The sequence below is a fragment of the Podarcis gaigeae genome (genome assembly GCF_964106915.1).
Source record: "Podarcis gaigeae genome assembly, chromosome: 9".
Classification (NCBI taxonomy): domain Eukaryota; kingdom Metazoa; phylum Chordata; class Lepidosauria; order Squamata; family Lacertidae; genus Podarcis; species Podarcis gaigeae.
This window is the reverse complement of record NC_139685.1, coordinates 74,968,340-74,982,021: the sequence shown is the minus strand read 5'-3', so window position 1 is coordinate 74,982,021 and position 13,682 is coordinate 74,968,340. Positions and strand designations below refer to the sequence as shown.

Below are 13,682 nucleotides of genomic sequence, written 5' to 3'. Positions count from 1 at the left end.
GTACTGTTATATGGAACCTGCATGCAACAAAGAAATTACCGTATTTTTTGCTCTATAAGACTCACTTTTTTCCTCCTAAAAAGTAAGGGGAAATGTGTGTGCGTCTTATGAAGCAAATGCAGGCTGCACAGCTATCCCAGAAGCCAGAACAGCAAGAGGCATTGCTGCTTTCAATGTGCAGCGATCCCTCTTGCTGTTCTGTCTTCTGAGATTCAGAACATTTTTTTCTTGTTTTCCTCCCCCAAAAACTAGGTGCATCTTGTGGTCTGGTGCGTCTTATAGAGCGAAAAATACGGTAATTTTGTGACTCCTCAAATACATGGGTAGCTGCGGCTAACCTTGGTTAGTTATATTATTTCTCATATTGTTACCAGATCCATGTTTATTTATTTGTATGACGGTGCAGTCCCATCAAACATGGGGGTTCCATTCCAGAGGTAGCGCATACAGTCATACCTTAGATCCCAAATGCCTTTGTACTCGGACGTTTTGGCTCCCAAACGCCGCAAACCCGGAAATGAGTGTTCTGGTTTGTGAACGTTCTTTGGAATCCAGTATATCTGAAGGAGCGTCTCCTCCCCGATCGTTCTGCCCGGATACTGAGGTCCAGCTCCGAGGGCCTTCTGGCGGTTCCCTCACTGCGAGAGGCCAAGTTACAGGGAACCAGGCAGAGGGCCTTCTCGGTAGTGGCGCCCGCCCTGTGGAACGCCCTCCCATCAGATGTCAAAGAGAAAAACATCTACCTGACATTCAGAAGACATCTGAAGGCAGCCCTGTTCAGGGAAGTTTTTAATATGTGACATTTTAGTGTATCTTTCATCTTTGTTGGAAGCCGCCCAGAGTGGCTGGGGAAACCCAGCCAGATGGGCGGGGTACAAATAAATTATTATTATTATTATTATTATTATTATTATTATTATTATTATTAATGTCCAACAGGGCTTCTGCTGCTTCCCATTGGCTGCAGGAGCTTCCTGCAGCCAATCAGAAGCCACGCTTTGGCTTCCGAATGTTTTGGAAGTCGAACGGACTTCCGGAACGGATTCTGTTTGACTTCCAAGGTACGGCTGTATTTGCAAAATCTTGTGTGGTGAACATTTATCTGACTGCTTTTTGACGGGGGGGGGGGGGAGCCGTGCATGAAGGCCCTCCCAGTATCTCGGCTTCCTCCTCTCCTCCCTGCACAATATCAAGAGAGGCAGTCAGTCAATCACTTTTTTCCCACATAGCCAAAGGCTGCTGCAATGTACACAGAATCATTCAGCAATTAAAAGAAAATATGCCGGATTTATACAATAAACTTAAAACATTTATATTATCAAGACGTTACCTACTCCAAACAGAGCTATAAAAGTACCTGAATATACAGGTTCAGACATTAAACCATGAAATTTATAGGCTAAAATCACCACATGGCCACTAATATATTAAAAAATAATGTTACCGTATTTTTCGCTCTATAACACGCACCTGACCATAACACGCACATCGGTTTTAGAGGAGGAAAACAAGGGAAAAAACATTCTGAATGAAACAGTGGATGTATCATTTTTGTGCTTCATGCTGTGGCCACAGACATGTGATCTGATGGTGAATTTGGGGTGACCCAATGCAAAGATCCTGAGGATCCCTGTGAATCCATGCTTGGTAACCACGTTTTTGCACCATTGCAGCCCCAGGCAACAGTGGGTGTGTGATTTTTTTGGGGTCAGGCTGTAGCCATGGACATGCTATGTGATCTGATGGTGAATTTGGGGTGACCCAATGCAAAGATCCTGAGGATCCATGTAGATCCATGCTTTGTAACCACATTTTTGCACCATTGCAGCCCCAGGCAACAGTGGGTGCGTGATTTTTGGGGGGCGGGCTGTAGCCATGGACATGCTATGTGATCTGATGGTGAATTTGGGGTGACCCAATGCAAAGATCCTGAGGATCCATGTGGATCCATGCTTTTTAACCACATTTTAAGTGGGGAGGGAAGGAAAAACACAGAAGGGACAAGGAGCAGGAGAGGGGTGTGCAGAGAAGCAGCTGGCTAAGAATGCAGGAGAGGGGTATAACGGGAGGGAGGAAAGGAAGGCAAAAGTTTTCCCTCACCTACCCACCCACCCACCCAAGCCAGCCAGCTCTCTCTCTCTCTCTCTCTCTCTCTCTCTCTCTCTCTCTCTCTCTCCCTTCTGCATGTTTTCAGCAGCACCGGAGCACAGAGACACACTCTGCTTTCCCTCTGCCTGGAGGGGAGGGGCTTTCCCTGCTCTTTGTTCCGTTTGAGCAAACACAGCAAGGAAACAGAGGAGGGTGGGCAGTAAGACCCTGAGGCAGAATGCAGGAAAGCAGCCGCTTCCTCTTTTCAAGTTTCCCTTCTCCGAGACTCGCGATTTGATTTTTTGCCTGGTTTTTTTTGCCTCCCCTCGCGCCATTTGGCTCCAGGGACCACACATTCGCTCAATAATACGCACAGACATTTCCCCTTCCTTTTTAGGAGAAAAAATCTGCGTGTTATAGAGGGGAAAATACGGTAGTTAATACAATGTGCAATTATATTCGGAGTTTGGTGATAAAGATAGAATATAGCTTGATGTAGATAGGGTCAAATTAATTCATTTCCTTTACAGTTGGTGGCTACCTTGGCTATATAATTTGCTCTAATTTTCCTAGCGGCAGTTGCAAAGAGTGCTGCACGCCAGGTCACATACTTATCTGTGTCTGCGAGGAGATATAAAATCACGTCAGAGGGGTTCTGGCCAGGGGACCTTGTCATTATAGGTGCTAAAAACCTTTCTCTTGCTTCATTATATAAGGGGCAGCGCAAGATATAATGCGTAAGGTCCTCTACTTCAGGACATCCCCTAATGCAAAGACGTTCGTTTGTTGGTATGCCTCTGGAGTGGGAGAGATATGAACCATTTTACAAATATGGCACACACAACAGGAGCCAAGTTCCTTTTTCTTGCCTCTTTGGGCTGTGTTGAGATGGGGTTGCTGCTTTTCCAAACCATGTGCATTGCCTCGTTTGCACTGTGGCGGGTTGGTCTGGATGACCCTTGGGGTCCCTTCTACCTCGACGATTCTGTGATTTAGCATCTCCACTGCATAGCCTTTAAAGGAAAGCCGTTGGTTTTAAAGGTCTCGTGGCAGGCAGCTCAAGCCTCCCTCTCCTCTCTCAACAATAGATGAGCATTTGAACTGACATAACATTTCCTTCCTTTCTCCAGCTCCACGAGTTCTTCAATGTTGGCAAGGGAATTTTTGATGACATCGCACGAAGGTTTCCAGTGTACGCGCTGGACTTTACTGATGGTAGGTGAGCCATTGTTTACAACAACACCGGCCTGACTGGGGTCCTCATAGCACCGTGTCCTGTTTACAGAGCACTCTTTTCTTTCTTTTTTTTGGAGGGCAGGGAGATTTATGTAGTAGCTCTGTTGTTTCTGAAAGACAACCACACAGCTGACCAGGAAGGATCCCGAGTGTTGGGCTTATAGATTATTCCCAATGTCCTCAGCCAAGGCTGGTGCTTTAGATAAATTCCTTGATCCAGAAAGGCTAATCCACATGTAGAAACACATTTTCATTCATAAGCAGGGGAAAATCCAACAGAACTAGAGTTCTCATCCTTGTTTTTGGCAAAATCGTACTGCTGGCACTTTTTAAATGACTGCCTGAGATTTCTGTAAGCTAAATGATGAGTAATGTCTCCATAGAGTAGAGATTGGCAATTCTGTCAATTTCATTTTCTCATTAATTTAGGTTTTCCGTGGAGTTTTTCTTTTTAAAGTCATTTTTAAAAATAAAAAATCAGCATTTTAGCACGTATTTCTCCAACAGTACACAATTTTTTACGCTATTTTGTCTAATCGCATTTTTGCAAAGCATTCCCCCCTAAAGATTGCATTTTTTAGTGTTGCTTCAAGGGGAAAAAATGATATGAAAAGGATAATACCCTGAATGCCAAGATCCAAGGTTGGGGCAATTACTCTTTTGTGAGAGGACCCCAGCAGAGATTTAAAGTCACAAAATATGCAGCAGAACAAATACGGAAATATAGGCTGTTAGACCCTTAAGATATACCCTTTCAAGTGTGTTCCAAAGTTTCCTTCTGCCCCCAGCAAAGAAAAAGACCACACATTTGGTAAGTTTAAAATGGTTTACTTACAAACTCTCCAAAGGTCATATTCATGTGCCTTTCCATACAGCATTCAGAAAAAGTTGCACAGGCAGTAAAACTTAGCTTAGTTACAAAGTGGTGAGAGTTTCTAAATTATTGGTATATGAACTCAAGAGTGGCTTGTGAGAGCTGCCTGGGGCTGGTGGGGGTTGAGCAATATCGGGAGGGGCCCCGATTCCTGGCACCTGAGGGAGATGGAACGATGGTCTGACTCTGTATAAAGGCAGCTTTGTATGAGAGGCTTCACATTCGTGGCTTATGCCCTTCCATGTACCATCCATCCCCTTCCCTGATTGCCTGATTGCTCTGCAGGGCTGCCATTTTCTACCTAAATAGCTTTGTGGGAATGCAAAGAAAAGAAATCATTGCATGCTCTGGACAGAGCACTATTGCTTATGTACATATATCTCAGTGACGTGATTTGGGTACGATTCCTAGGCAAAAGCTATTACCGGCCTTGTCTGACTGTCGACAATTTCATCTGCAGTTTGCCATTTATCTTGCGAAGGGGCCTGTTTCAGAAATGCCGAGAGCTGATTCTGGCATAAATGCTTTCTCTGTTTTCCTTTTATTTACTGCGCGCATGTCCCTCTTTCTCTGGGAAGCTCAGAGCAGATTACGCGGGGCTCCAGGCAGTCTCCTGCCTCCTCGCTGTGACTAAGCTGAGGCTCGCTGAGCTGCGATAACAGCCGTGCAACAGCCGTAGGTGAGTTTTGAAACAGCTTTGCAGGGTTGGTGCAGTCCATCCTCTGGCCTGCTGCCTTGGGTCATCCATGCACCTGGTACTGCAGCTGTTCACATGGGGCTAACTGTGCCCCGGTCGAAACCTCCATATTCCTTATACAGTACATGATCAGGTTTACTGTATTTTTTGCTCTATAGGACGCACTTGTCCCCTTCCAAAAATTAAGGGGAAATGTGTGTGCGTCTTATGGAGCGAATGCAGGCTCCTTGGCTTCAGCGATAGCAACGCGAAGCCTCCGAAGCGCAGTGGGGGCACTCCTGACGTGCTCCGGAGACTTCGGGTTGCTTTCGCTGAAGGGTAGGTGCCCCTTCAGCTAAGGCGCAGCACCCCTTCAACTAAGCGGGAGGAGAAATGGAAGGGTCTCCGTTTCTCCTGCCGCTTCGCTGAAGAGACGCTGCGCAAAGAGGGGGAGATTTTTTTTTCTCTTGATCTTCCCCGCTAGAACAAGGTGCGTCCTATGGTCGGGTGCGTCCTATAGAGTGAAAAATACGGCATTTAAAAATAATATTGATAGGGCAGCTGTATGTAAACAAAGAGTGACAGTACAACAGAAAGGCGCCAGGGAGAGGAAAGCAGGCAGGCATTCTTCAGGAATATAGGAGGCAGTTCCTTGGCTAAGGATGTTTGCTCATCGTCGTTTTCAGCGGGGAACACTGCCTTGTGCCCAGTTGCTGATTGGCAGCGATAGCAAGCTCTCCTTTGCCAATTGGGAGCGCGTTTTGGCATTTCTGGTTCTTCGTTGGGAGGCATATTTTTCAACTTGTGTGTGACCGTGTTTGCGTGCATGCTGGGAATAATAATAATAATAATAATAATAATAATAATAATAATAATAATAATAATAATTTATTATTATTTGTACCCCGCGCATCTGGCTGGGCTTCCCCAGCCACTCTGGGCGGCTTCCAACAAAGATGAAAAATACACTAAAATGTCACACATTAAAAACTTCCCTGAACAGGGCTGCCTTCAGATGTCTTCTGAATGTCAGGTAGTTGTTTATCGCTTTGACATCTGATGGGAGGGCGTTCCACAGGGCGGGCGCCACTACCGAGAAGGCCCTCTGCCTGGTTCCCTGTAACTTGGCCTCTCGCAGTGAGGGAACCGCCAGAAGACCCTCGGAGCTGGACCTCAGTGTCCGGGCAGAACGATGGGGGAGGAGACGCTCCTTCAGATATACTGGACCTAGTATATCAATCAATCAATGGAAGCAGTATGTTTCTGAGCACAAGTGTTGGTGCTGGCCTTGAAAGCCCTAAACGGCCCAAGCCCAGTAGACTGAAGGAGCGTCTCCACCCCCATTGTTTTGCCCGGACACTGAGGTCCAGCGCCGAGGGCCTTCTAGCGGTTCCCTCACTGCAAGAAGCCAAGTTACAGGGGACCAGGCAGAGGGCCTTCTATGTGCTGGCACCCACCCTGTGGAACGCCCTCCCACCAGATGCAAAAGAGAAAAACAACTACCAAACTATTAGAAGACATCTGAAGACAGCCCTGTTTAGGGAATCTTTTAATGTTTAATAGGTTATTGTATTTTAGTGTTTTGTTGGAAGCTGCCCACAGTGGCTGGGGAAACCCTGCCAGATAGGCGGGGTATAAATATATTATTATTATTATTATTATTATACCAGGAAATGGCAGGAGAAAGCTAGAGAGTCCTTGTGGCTCATGAGAAGACACACACACACCCCGAGCCTGAAGAGGACATCGGTGAGGGCAGAGAAGGGGCTCAGGGCTCGGTGGGGCTTTGTTTAGGCTGCTCAGCCTCTTCACCTAACAGCCGGCTTGTGTGGTAGCGCAGCAGCTGCAGTTTTCCAGCACCTCCTTCAGTGTCCTTCCAGCCCCAGAGCTTCAACTCTAGATGTTTTGGTCTGGATTGGAGAGAGAGCGGGAGAAGAGCTGGGAATAGGCATTTAGAAGCATTTTTTAGAGGATACTCTCCACTTTGCATGATTTCACTTGAGTGTAGGGGCCCAGAACGTAACCTGCATATTAGTGGGAGGAGGCCTGTATAAGATGGGGTGCGGGGCATGAGGGCATGGTTGGGGAAAACAGGCTCGTGGGTCAAATTGGGCCCCATGTTGGGCTTAATTAGGCCCATGGGCCAGAAGCTCCCAACCTTTGCTGGATAGATTTGACCCGCAGGCTTCCCATGGTGAGGTCATGCTATCTGTTGACTTTGGGCCTGCAGAGAACTTTAGCCACAAAGAGGCTATTAATTCCTTGAATATCCATGTGGCTTAGCACTAAGCTGTGGTTTCTCGACTGAGAGTGTATATTTGGGGCTTCAATGACTCACACCTGTCCTATGAAATCCAGGTTCTTGGGAATGCTGTTTGGAGGGGTGTAGCTCCTCTGTGGCACTTCTCTTCCTGGGTCTGGCCCCATGGGCTCAATTCCACAGCCAAGCATCTCTTGGCAATTGCTTTTCTGCATTCTTTCTTTTTTTTCTTTTTTCTTTTTTGACTTTATATTAATTTTTTATTATTTTTTATTATTTCCAGTTAATTCACACTACATGGTTAATTGCCGTACACCTTCAGCCTTGTACCATAGATTCCGGCATATAAGGCAACCTTTTAACCCCGGAAAAGAGGTTAAAAAGTCGGGGGTCGTTTTATACGCCAGGTATGGCTGCAGTGGGCGGCGGGCTCCGCTCTGCGACAGGAGAAAGCTGCCCAGTGAAGCGGGTTAGATGGTTAGATGTGGGGAATTTGCAGAAATAATATATTCATGTTATGTACCATAGTTTCCGGTGTATTAGGCGACTGGTCGTCTTGTACGCTTCGGCAGCTTCGCTTCTGATCAGCGCCATTTAGCATCTAACAACGTTTTTACAGCTCTTAATAGATTTCCTTAAGATTAAAATGTTTTGGACCAACATCATTTTGCAGGTATCACAGCAGAACTTGTAATGGATTTAAAGGTATGGTGTAAATAACCATATCTTCTGATAAATTTAAGGTTTTCTCCCAATAAGTTCTAATCTCATCACAACTCCACCAAACATGTAATTAACTTTATTTCTTCTGCTTTTCCAACAATGATCACTAAGGCTGCACACCATTTAATCTGATTAGAAAATATAAATTATAGGGATTCCCCCCCCCAGCCCCTCCAGGGACTAAGGAAGATGGAGGTACCTCAGAGATTGAGGAATGATTTATGTAGAGGCCAGAAGGATGGAGCGGAGAACAAAATCGTCCATCTGATTTTGCAGATACCTGCCCAATTTTTCTATATTTCTTTACAGATTTAATATCCCACCAGTCCTGTGCCGCTTGCAACTCTTGCAAAATTCCTAAAAGTGAGAGCCAGTAGCTTGAAACATGAGAAATGTGTGCATTGTAAAAGTGTCGTAGGTCAACTGTGGTATCTGAAGAAACAAGCCAGATACGTGTTCTAATCAAGTTTAACATACCAAATAAAAAAGTTCCCCAAGTAAGAAGTCTCCTCCTTTTCCCTGCAAGGCTAGGCTCAGATTAGCCTCTCTGGAAAATTGTGGAGAAGTCTCTACTCCACGTCGCCAACCTTTCTGCCAGTAGAAATGAGTCTTTTGAGCCGAGGTCTTACTCTAGATCAGGGTTTTCCCCAGTTGGGTCCCTGGCTGTTGTTGGACTACAACTCCCATCATCCCTAGCTAGAAGAAGCAGTTGTTGGAGATGATGGGAGTGGTAGTCCAAAAAGAGCTGGACAGCCAATTTTGGGAAACCTTGCTCTGTATCTCATGTTGTGGTCCCAAGAGGGGTGCCCCTGCAAAGTACGCAGGACCCCAGGAAAATACCCAGTGCTTTGAGTCACTACCATTTTGCTTCGTAGCCAAAAGGACAAAAAAAATGTGCAGTGTGTACAGCAGGAGAATTCTGATGCTTGCTTTTAGAAATGGGAAAATCGCCCAGCAGGATGTGCTCCCAGCCGCACATAGCGTTAGATTTCTTGATTCGAAGTGTGCCGTTTCCCAAGAAGGTCTGATTAAGGTCTTTCCAGATAGCATGTGCCTACTTCGGGGAATGTGTAGTTGTCACTTAATTCCGTGTGGGATGTAGAGGAGGCTGCATTCTCGCTCTCCCGCCGCCCCTGCTGAGTTGGGCATGGTGAGCTGGGTATGTTTTCGCCTGGAGGAGAGACGATTAAGGGGAAACCCGATAGAATTCTTCAAATATCTGAGGAGCTGTCAGGCAGCGGACAGAGCACACTTGCTTCCCTGGTGCTCCTGTGTACGTGACTAGAACTAATGGGTGGAGATTGCAAGGAGGCCGATCTTTGTTAAGCGTTAAGAGAAAAGAGCTGTCGGACAGTAGAACAACCTGCCTCTGGAAGTGGGAACTTTTCAGCAGAGCAGGAGTACCAGCTTGGCCCCGTTACGTGGGTGCCCAGGGCCATGAGTTCCATGCAGCATGCATGCCCTAGTGCCGAAATTTGTGGGTGCCCAGCCACTTAATGGAGAATTTTGTGGGTGCTTGGGCACCCAGGGCCCGAGGTAGCTGGCACCTATGAAGTAGAGGGTGGATGGCCACCTGTCAAGGATGTTGTTGTTGCATCCTGCACTCATTTAGCAGAAGGTTGGGCTAGAAGCTCTCAGGCTCCCTTGCAACACCATGATTCTTTCCCAGTGAGAGTTGCCATATGTCCTCTTTTTCCTGGACACATAGGTATGTAGAAGGAGAGTCGCCATTCATGGTTAAAGGTAAAGGGACCCCGACCGTTAAGGCCAGTCGTGGACGACTCTGGGGTTGCGGTGCTCATCTTGCTTTACTGGGCGAGGGAGCCGGCGTACAGCTTCTGGGTCATGTGGCCAGCATGACTAAGCCGCTTCTGGCGAACCAGAGCAGCCCACGGAAATGCCGTTTACTTTCCCGCCGGAGTGGTACCTATTTATCTACTTGCACTTTGACGTGCTTTTGAACTGCTAGGCTGGCAGGAGCAGGGACTGAGCAACGGGAGCTCACCCCGTCGTGGGGATTTGAACCACCGACCTTCTGATTGGCAAGCTGTTGGCTCTGTGGTTTAACCCATAGTTAAAGGTAAAGGGTAAAGGGACCCCTGACCATTAGGTCCAGTCGTGGCCGACTCTGGGGTTGCGGTGCTCATCTCGCTTTATTGGCCGAGGGAGCCGGCGTACAACTTCCGGGTCATGTGGCCAGAATGACCAAGCCGCTTCTGGCGAACCAGAGCAGCGCACGGAAACGCCGTTTACCTTCCCACCAGAGTGGTACCTATTTATCTACTTGCACTTTGACGTGCTTTCGAACTGCTAGCTTGGCAGGAGCAGGGACTGAGCAACAGGAGCTCACCCCGTTGTGGGGATTCGAACCACCAACCTTCTAATCAGCAAGCCCTAGGCTCTGTGGTTTAACCCACAGTTAAAAGTAGAAGTCGTCAAATGTGTCCTCTTTTTTGCTCTTCAAAATATGCATCTCCCTTTGCTCAGCCTCTCTGGCGTTCTTTCTCTTCATTCTGGCCACAGTTGTCTATCAGTTCTTTGGCTGTTTCTCTCTTTTTAAAAAGGTGGGATGAGAACAGGGTTCTCAGTCTCCTCTTACTTTCTTACAGTGTGAATGAGTCCCTTGGAGCTAGAGTTTCAGAGCAGATAGTGTGGAGCCCATTGCAGCCAAAGTCGTTTTCCTAAGTGAGGGCGAACCATGTTTGTCGTAAGCAAACACTTGCACTTCAGAGTGGTGAGATCACCGGGAGCAGAGACTTGCTGTGATGGATGCTGCTGCCTCTTCCCTGCCAAAGGCTAGCCTTGAATTTGTCACTTCCTGCCTTGTTTTCTTCACACGGGTGTTGTGTCACCTAATTAGAGTTTTGTGTTTTTGCAGTTCTGCAAGGAGCGCGATTGGCAAGGACTGCAAAACAGTGAGCATCCGTCTGCACAGATCTTTCCTCTTTCCATTATGTTGCAGCTGTTCATCATGCGTAGTTGGGGACAGGCGGCTGGTCCAATTCGGTTTGCGTTTAAAGGCGAACCTTCGTCATTCTCATTTGCAAGAACCAGGATGCCGCCATCTTTCGAAATTCGCACTTCTCTGAATTTTGCAAGGCGGTTCTCCAACCGAGTGATGCATTCAGAAATGCATACATTGGGAGAAAGCTTGAGTTAAAGATGCATATATCGCTTTAAAAAAAACACATGTTCTGATGAATTTTCATGGGGACCTTTTAAAAAAGGCAAATAGATAAGGAAACATGGAGAACTGAACTTAAAATAAGAAACAGAGAGAAACCAAAACTAACAGATTTGCTCTTTCTTTTTTGTGGGAGCTGCATTTAGAGATGGAGCGCTTGCCTGGTAGTCATAGGTGGCAAGAATAGCTTACAGGTGTGAGCAGAACTAGTGGAGGGGAGTCGGGGTGCTCCATCTCTCTGTGAACGCAGCAATAGAAACCAGAGAGTCTGGAAGAGGAGGAAAGCCCTCTTCCCCTTACCTAGCCTAGTATAGAAGAGCAGGGAGCTGCTGCAAGAGGCATGGTGCTTCTCATTCCCTCCGCTGCCAGCCCACAGCAGGCTAGATGGAAAAATGATGCTCTACAGGCTAGTAACTTCTCTGCACCTATTTGTAAGGCTGGACAAATAGTCTGGCTCAGCATAAGGCTATGTTCCACGAATTCATAAATATTTTTTTTAAAAAATTCAAAAGCAACATTTATCTCCCCCAGGGATAATGTTTGTTTGTCAGCGTGTTTTCGAGCTGGAAGCTCCAATCTCAAGGGCTCACACAAACACATCTCTTGAGCATAGTCTAAAATAACACCCAGACTATTGAGCATAGTTTAAAATAACACTCAGACAAACTCAGCATGTAAGGAATACGATGTGGTGTGCATTCAGCTGTGTGCAAATACAGATTGCCAAATTTGTGGCAAAAACTGAACGCTTTGATTAAAAGTGTGGTGTCCCAGGAGCAAACATGTCTCCTCCTCTCTGTGAGATATAATAGCCGTGAGGAATAGAAGCTGTAGAGCCATTGGAATCCCCCGGGTGTTCTGTTTATTTTCTCAAATTTAGCTTCCTCGCCTGGGAGTATTTTCCTCTGCTTAAAAAGAAATCTTATCTTCAGCAAGGAGGAGTGTCTGTGTGCATAGCAGAGCCTTATTCAGCTGTTTCGCAGGCAGTCTTTGGCCAAGTAAGAGGAAATCCTTCATTCTGACCCTCTGCCCTTTGTTAAATTCAGGAACAGCAGGCAGATTCTCGTTCAGCTGCTGCTAGTTATTTTTCCCCTCCCTCCCTCCCTCCCGCTAGTTTCAGTCCTCGCCTTATACATGAGTGTACAAGCCAGGGGTTCATTTATTCGCAGGAATCAAATCGCCCACTAGCCTCCCCAAAGGAGCCTCTGTGATGCTTTAGCATGGGTCCATGTTTGGTTTTCCTTTGTCTGTTTGGAGGATTTTTAAAATAAAATAATTGACTCGCGTCCATGGAAGCAAATGCCAGCACTTGAAGCAAGCCAGCAAAGCCGTTTTTGAGGTGCCGTTTTGCTGCGTGTTTTTCCTTTTTGACATTTCATCATACGTTCTGCTAAGCCTCCTACAGCGCTAGGTAAGCCCCTGGAGGTTGGCTGCCAGGGCGACAGGGTGTTCAAGATTTGGTTTGCATCAGGTTTTCCCCGAAGGGCTTTTTGGTCTCTTCCTGCCACCCCACGCCACCTTATAATTGGAAACATTTGGTAGAGATTTTGCAGTGGGTGCAAACCCAACATGAAAAAGAGGGTGGCTGCACAATGATGGATTTTGCCTTGGACCAAGAATTTAAGATGACCTGGTATAAAGTGAAACAGTGGGGTTTTTTGGGAGGGGGGTAGAATTACCCACTAAGAGGCAAGGAGACGGGGTGAGGGCTGCTCACAAGGTGCAAATGACTACCGGACTTTGAAAAGCTGGTTCATCAATTTTTTTTTAACGAATTAAACCAACTAGTTTTCATTGGATTTTGAATAAATGTGCAATGAATTGTTACCGATTTGAATTTTATCGCATTGCTATCTTCGTGCAAACCGCTATTCTGAATACAGTGGTACCTTGGTTGTTGAACCTAATCTGTTCCGGGAGTCCATTCGACTCCTGAAACGGTTCGAAAACCAAGGCACGGCTTCTGATTGGCCGCAGGAGCTTCCTGCACTCAATCGGAAGCCCTGTTGGACATTCAGCTTCCAAAAAACGTTCACAAACCGGAACACTCACTTACAGGTTTGCGGCATTCAGGAGCCGAAACATCTGAGTACCAAGGCGTTCAGGATCCAAGATACGAGTGTAATGCGCGCTCTTCCCTCTATAGGGTTTTATAAACAAGAATGCTTTTTATAGGGTAGGGGGCACCAGGGATGCATTTATCTTTTATTCCCCTTCCTTCCCTCCCTCTCCCCTTTTTATAAAGATTCCTCGCTCTGGGATCCCACAGCTAATTCTCCCCTGGTCTCCTTGCTGGCCGAAATAGAACTAATTTAGCCAGCTAGCTCTGGTGATCATCTAATATTTACTGGATGGATTTCCCCCCTAAATTGATTTTTTATTTTATTGTTATACCGTATTTTATGCTGTTTTTTGTAGCATCAATTAACTGTTTTAGATTTGTTGTTAGCCGCCCTGAGCCCGGTTTTCTGAATCGGGAAGGGCGGGGTATAAATAAATTATTATTATTATTATTATTATTATTATTATTATTATTATTATTTATGGAACTAAGGGGCAGTGGCCCCCAAACTGTTTACGGACCACTGATAGTGAAGCATAGCAGCAGATTCACTCAGGGAAGTCTCCAAACCAGAAGAAG

The 13,682-nt window shown here is 46.3% G+C and overlaps 1 protein-coding gene across 7 annotated transcripts in view; it reads left to right on the top strand.

Moving 5' to 3' along the window:
- SLC4A11 (solute carrier family 4 member 11) overlaps positions 1-13,682 on the top strand; it is a 236,541-nt gene that overhangs the window by 184,018 nt on the left and 38,841 nt on the right. For all 7 annotated transcript variants that reach the window (XM_083756430.1, XM_083756429.1, XM_083756433.1 and 4 more), the window contains exon 9: positions 3,219-3,303. In XM_083756430.1, coding sequence (XP_083612556.1) covers positions 3,219-3,303 — 85 coding nt within the window. The remainder of the gene's footprint in view (positions 1-3,218; positions 3,304-13,682) is intronic.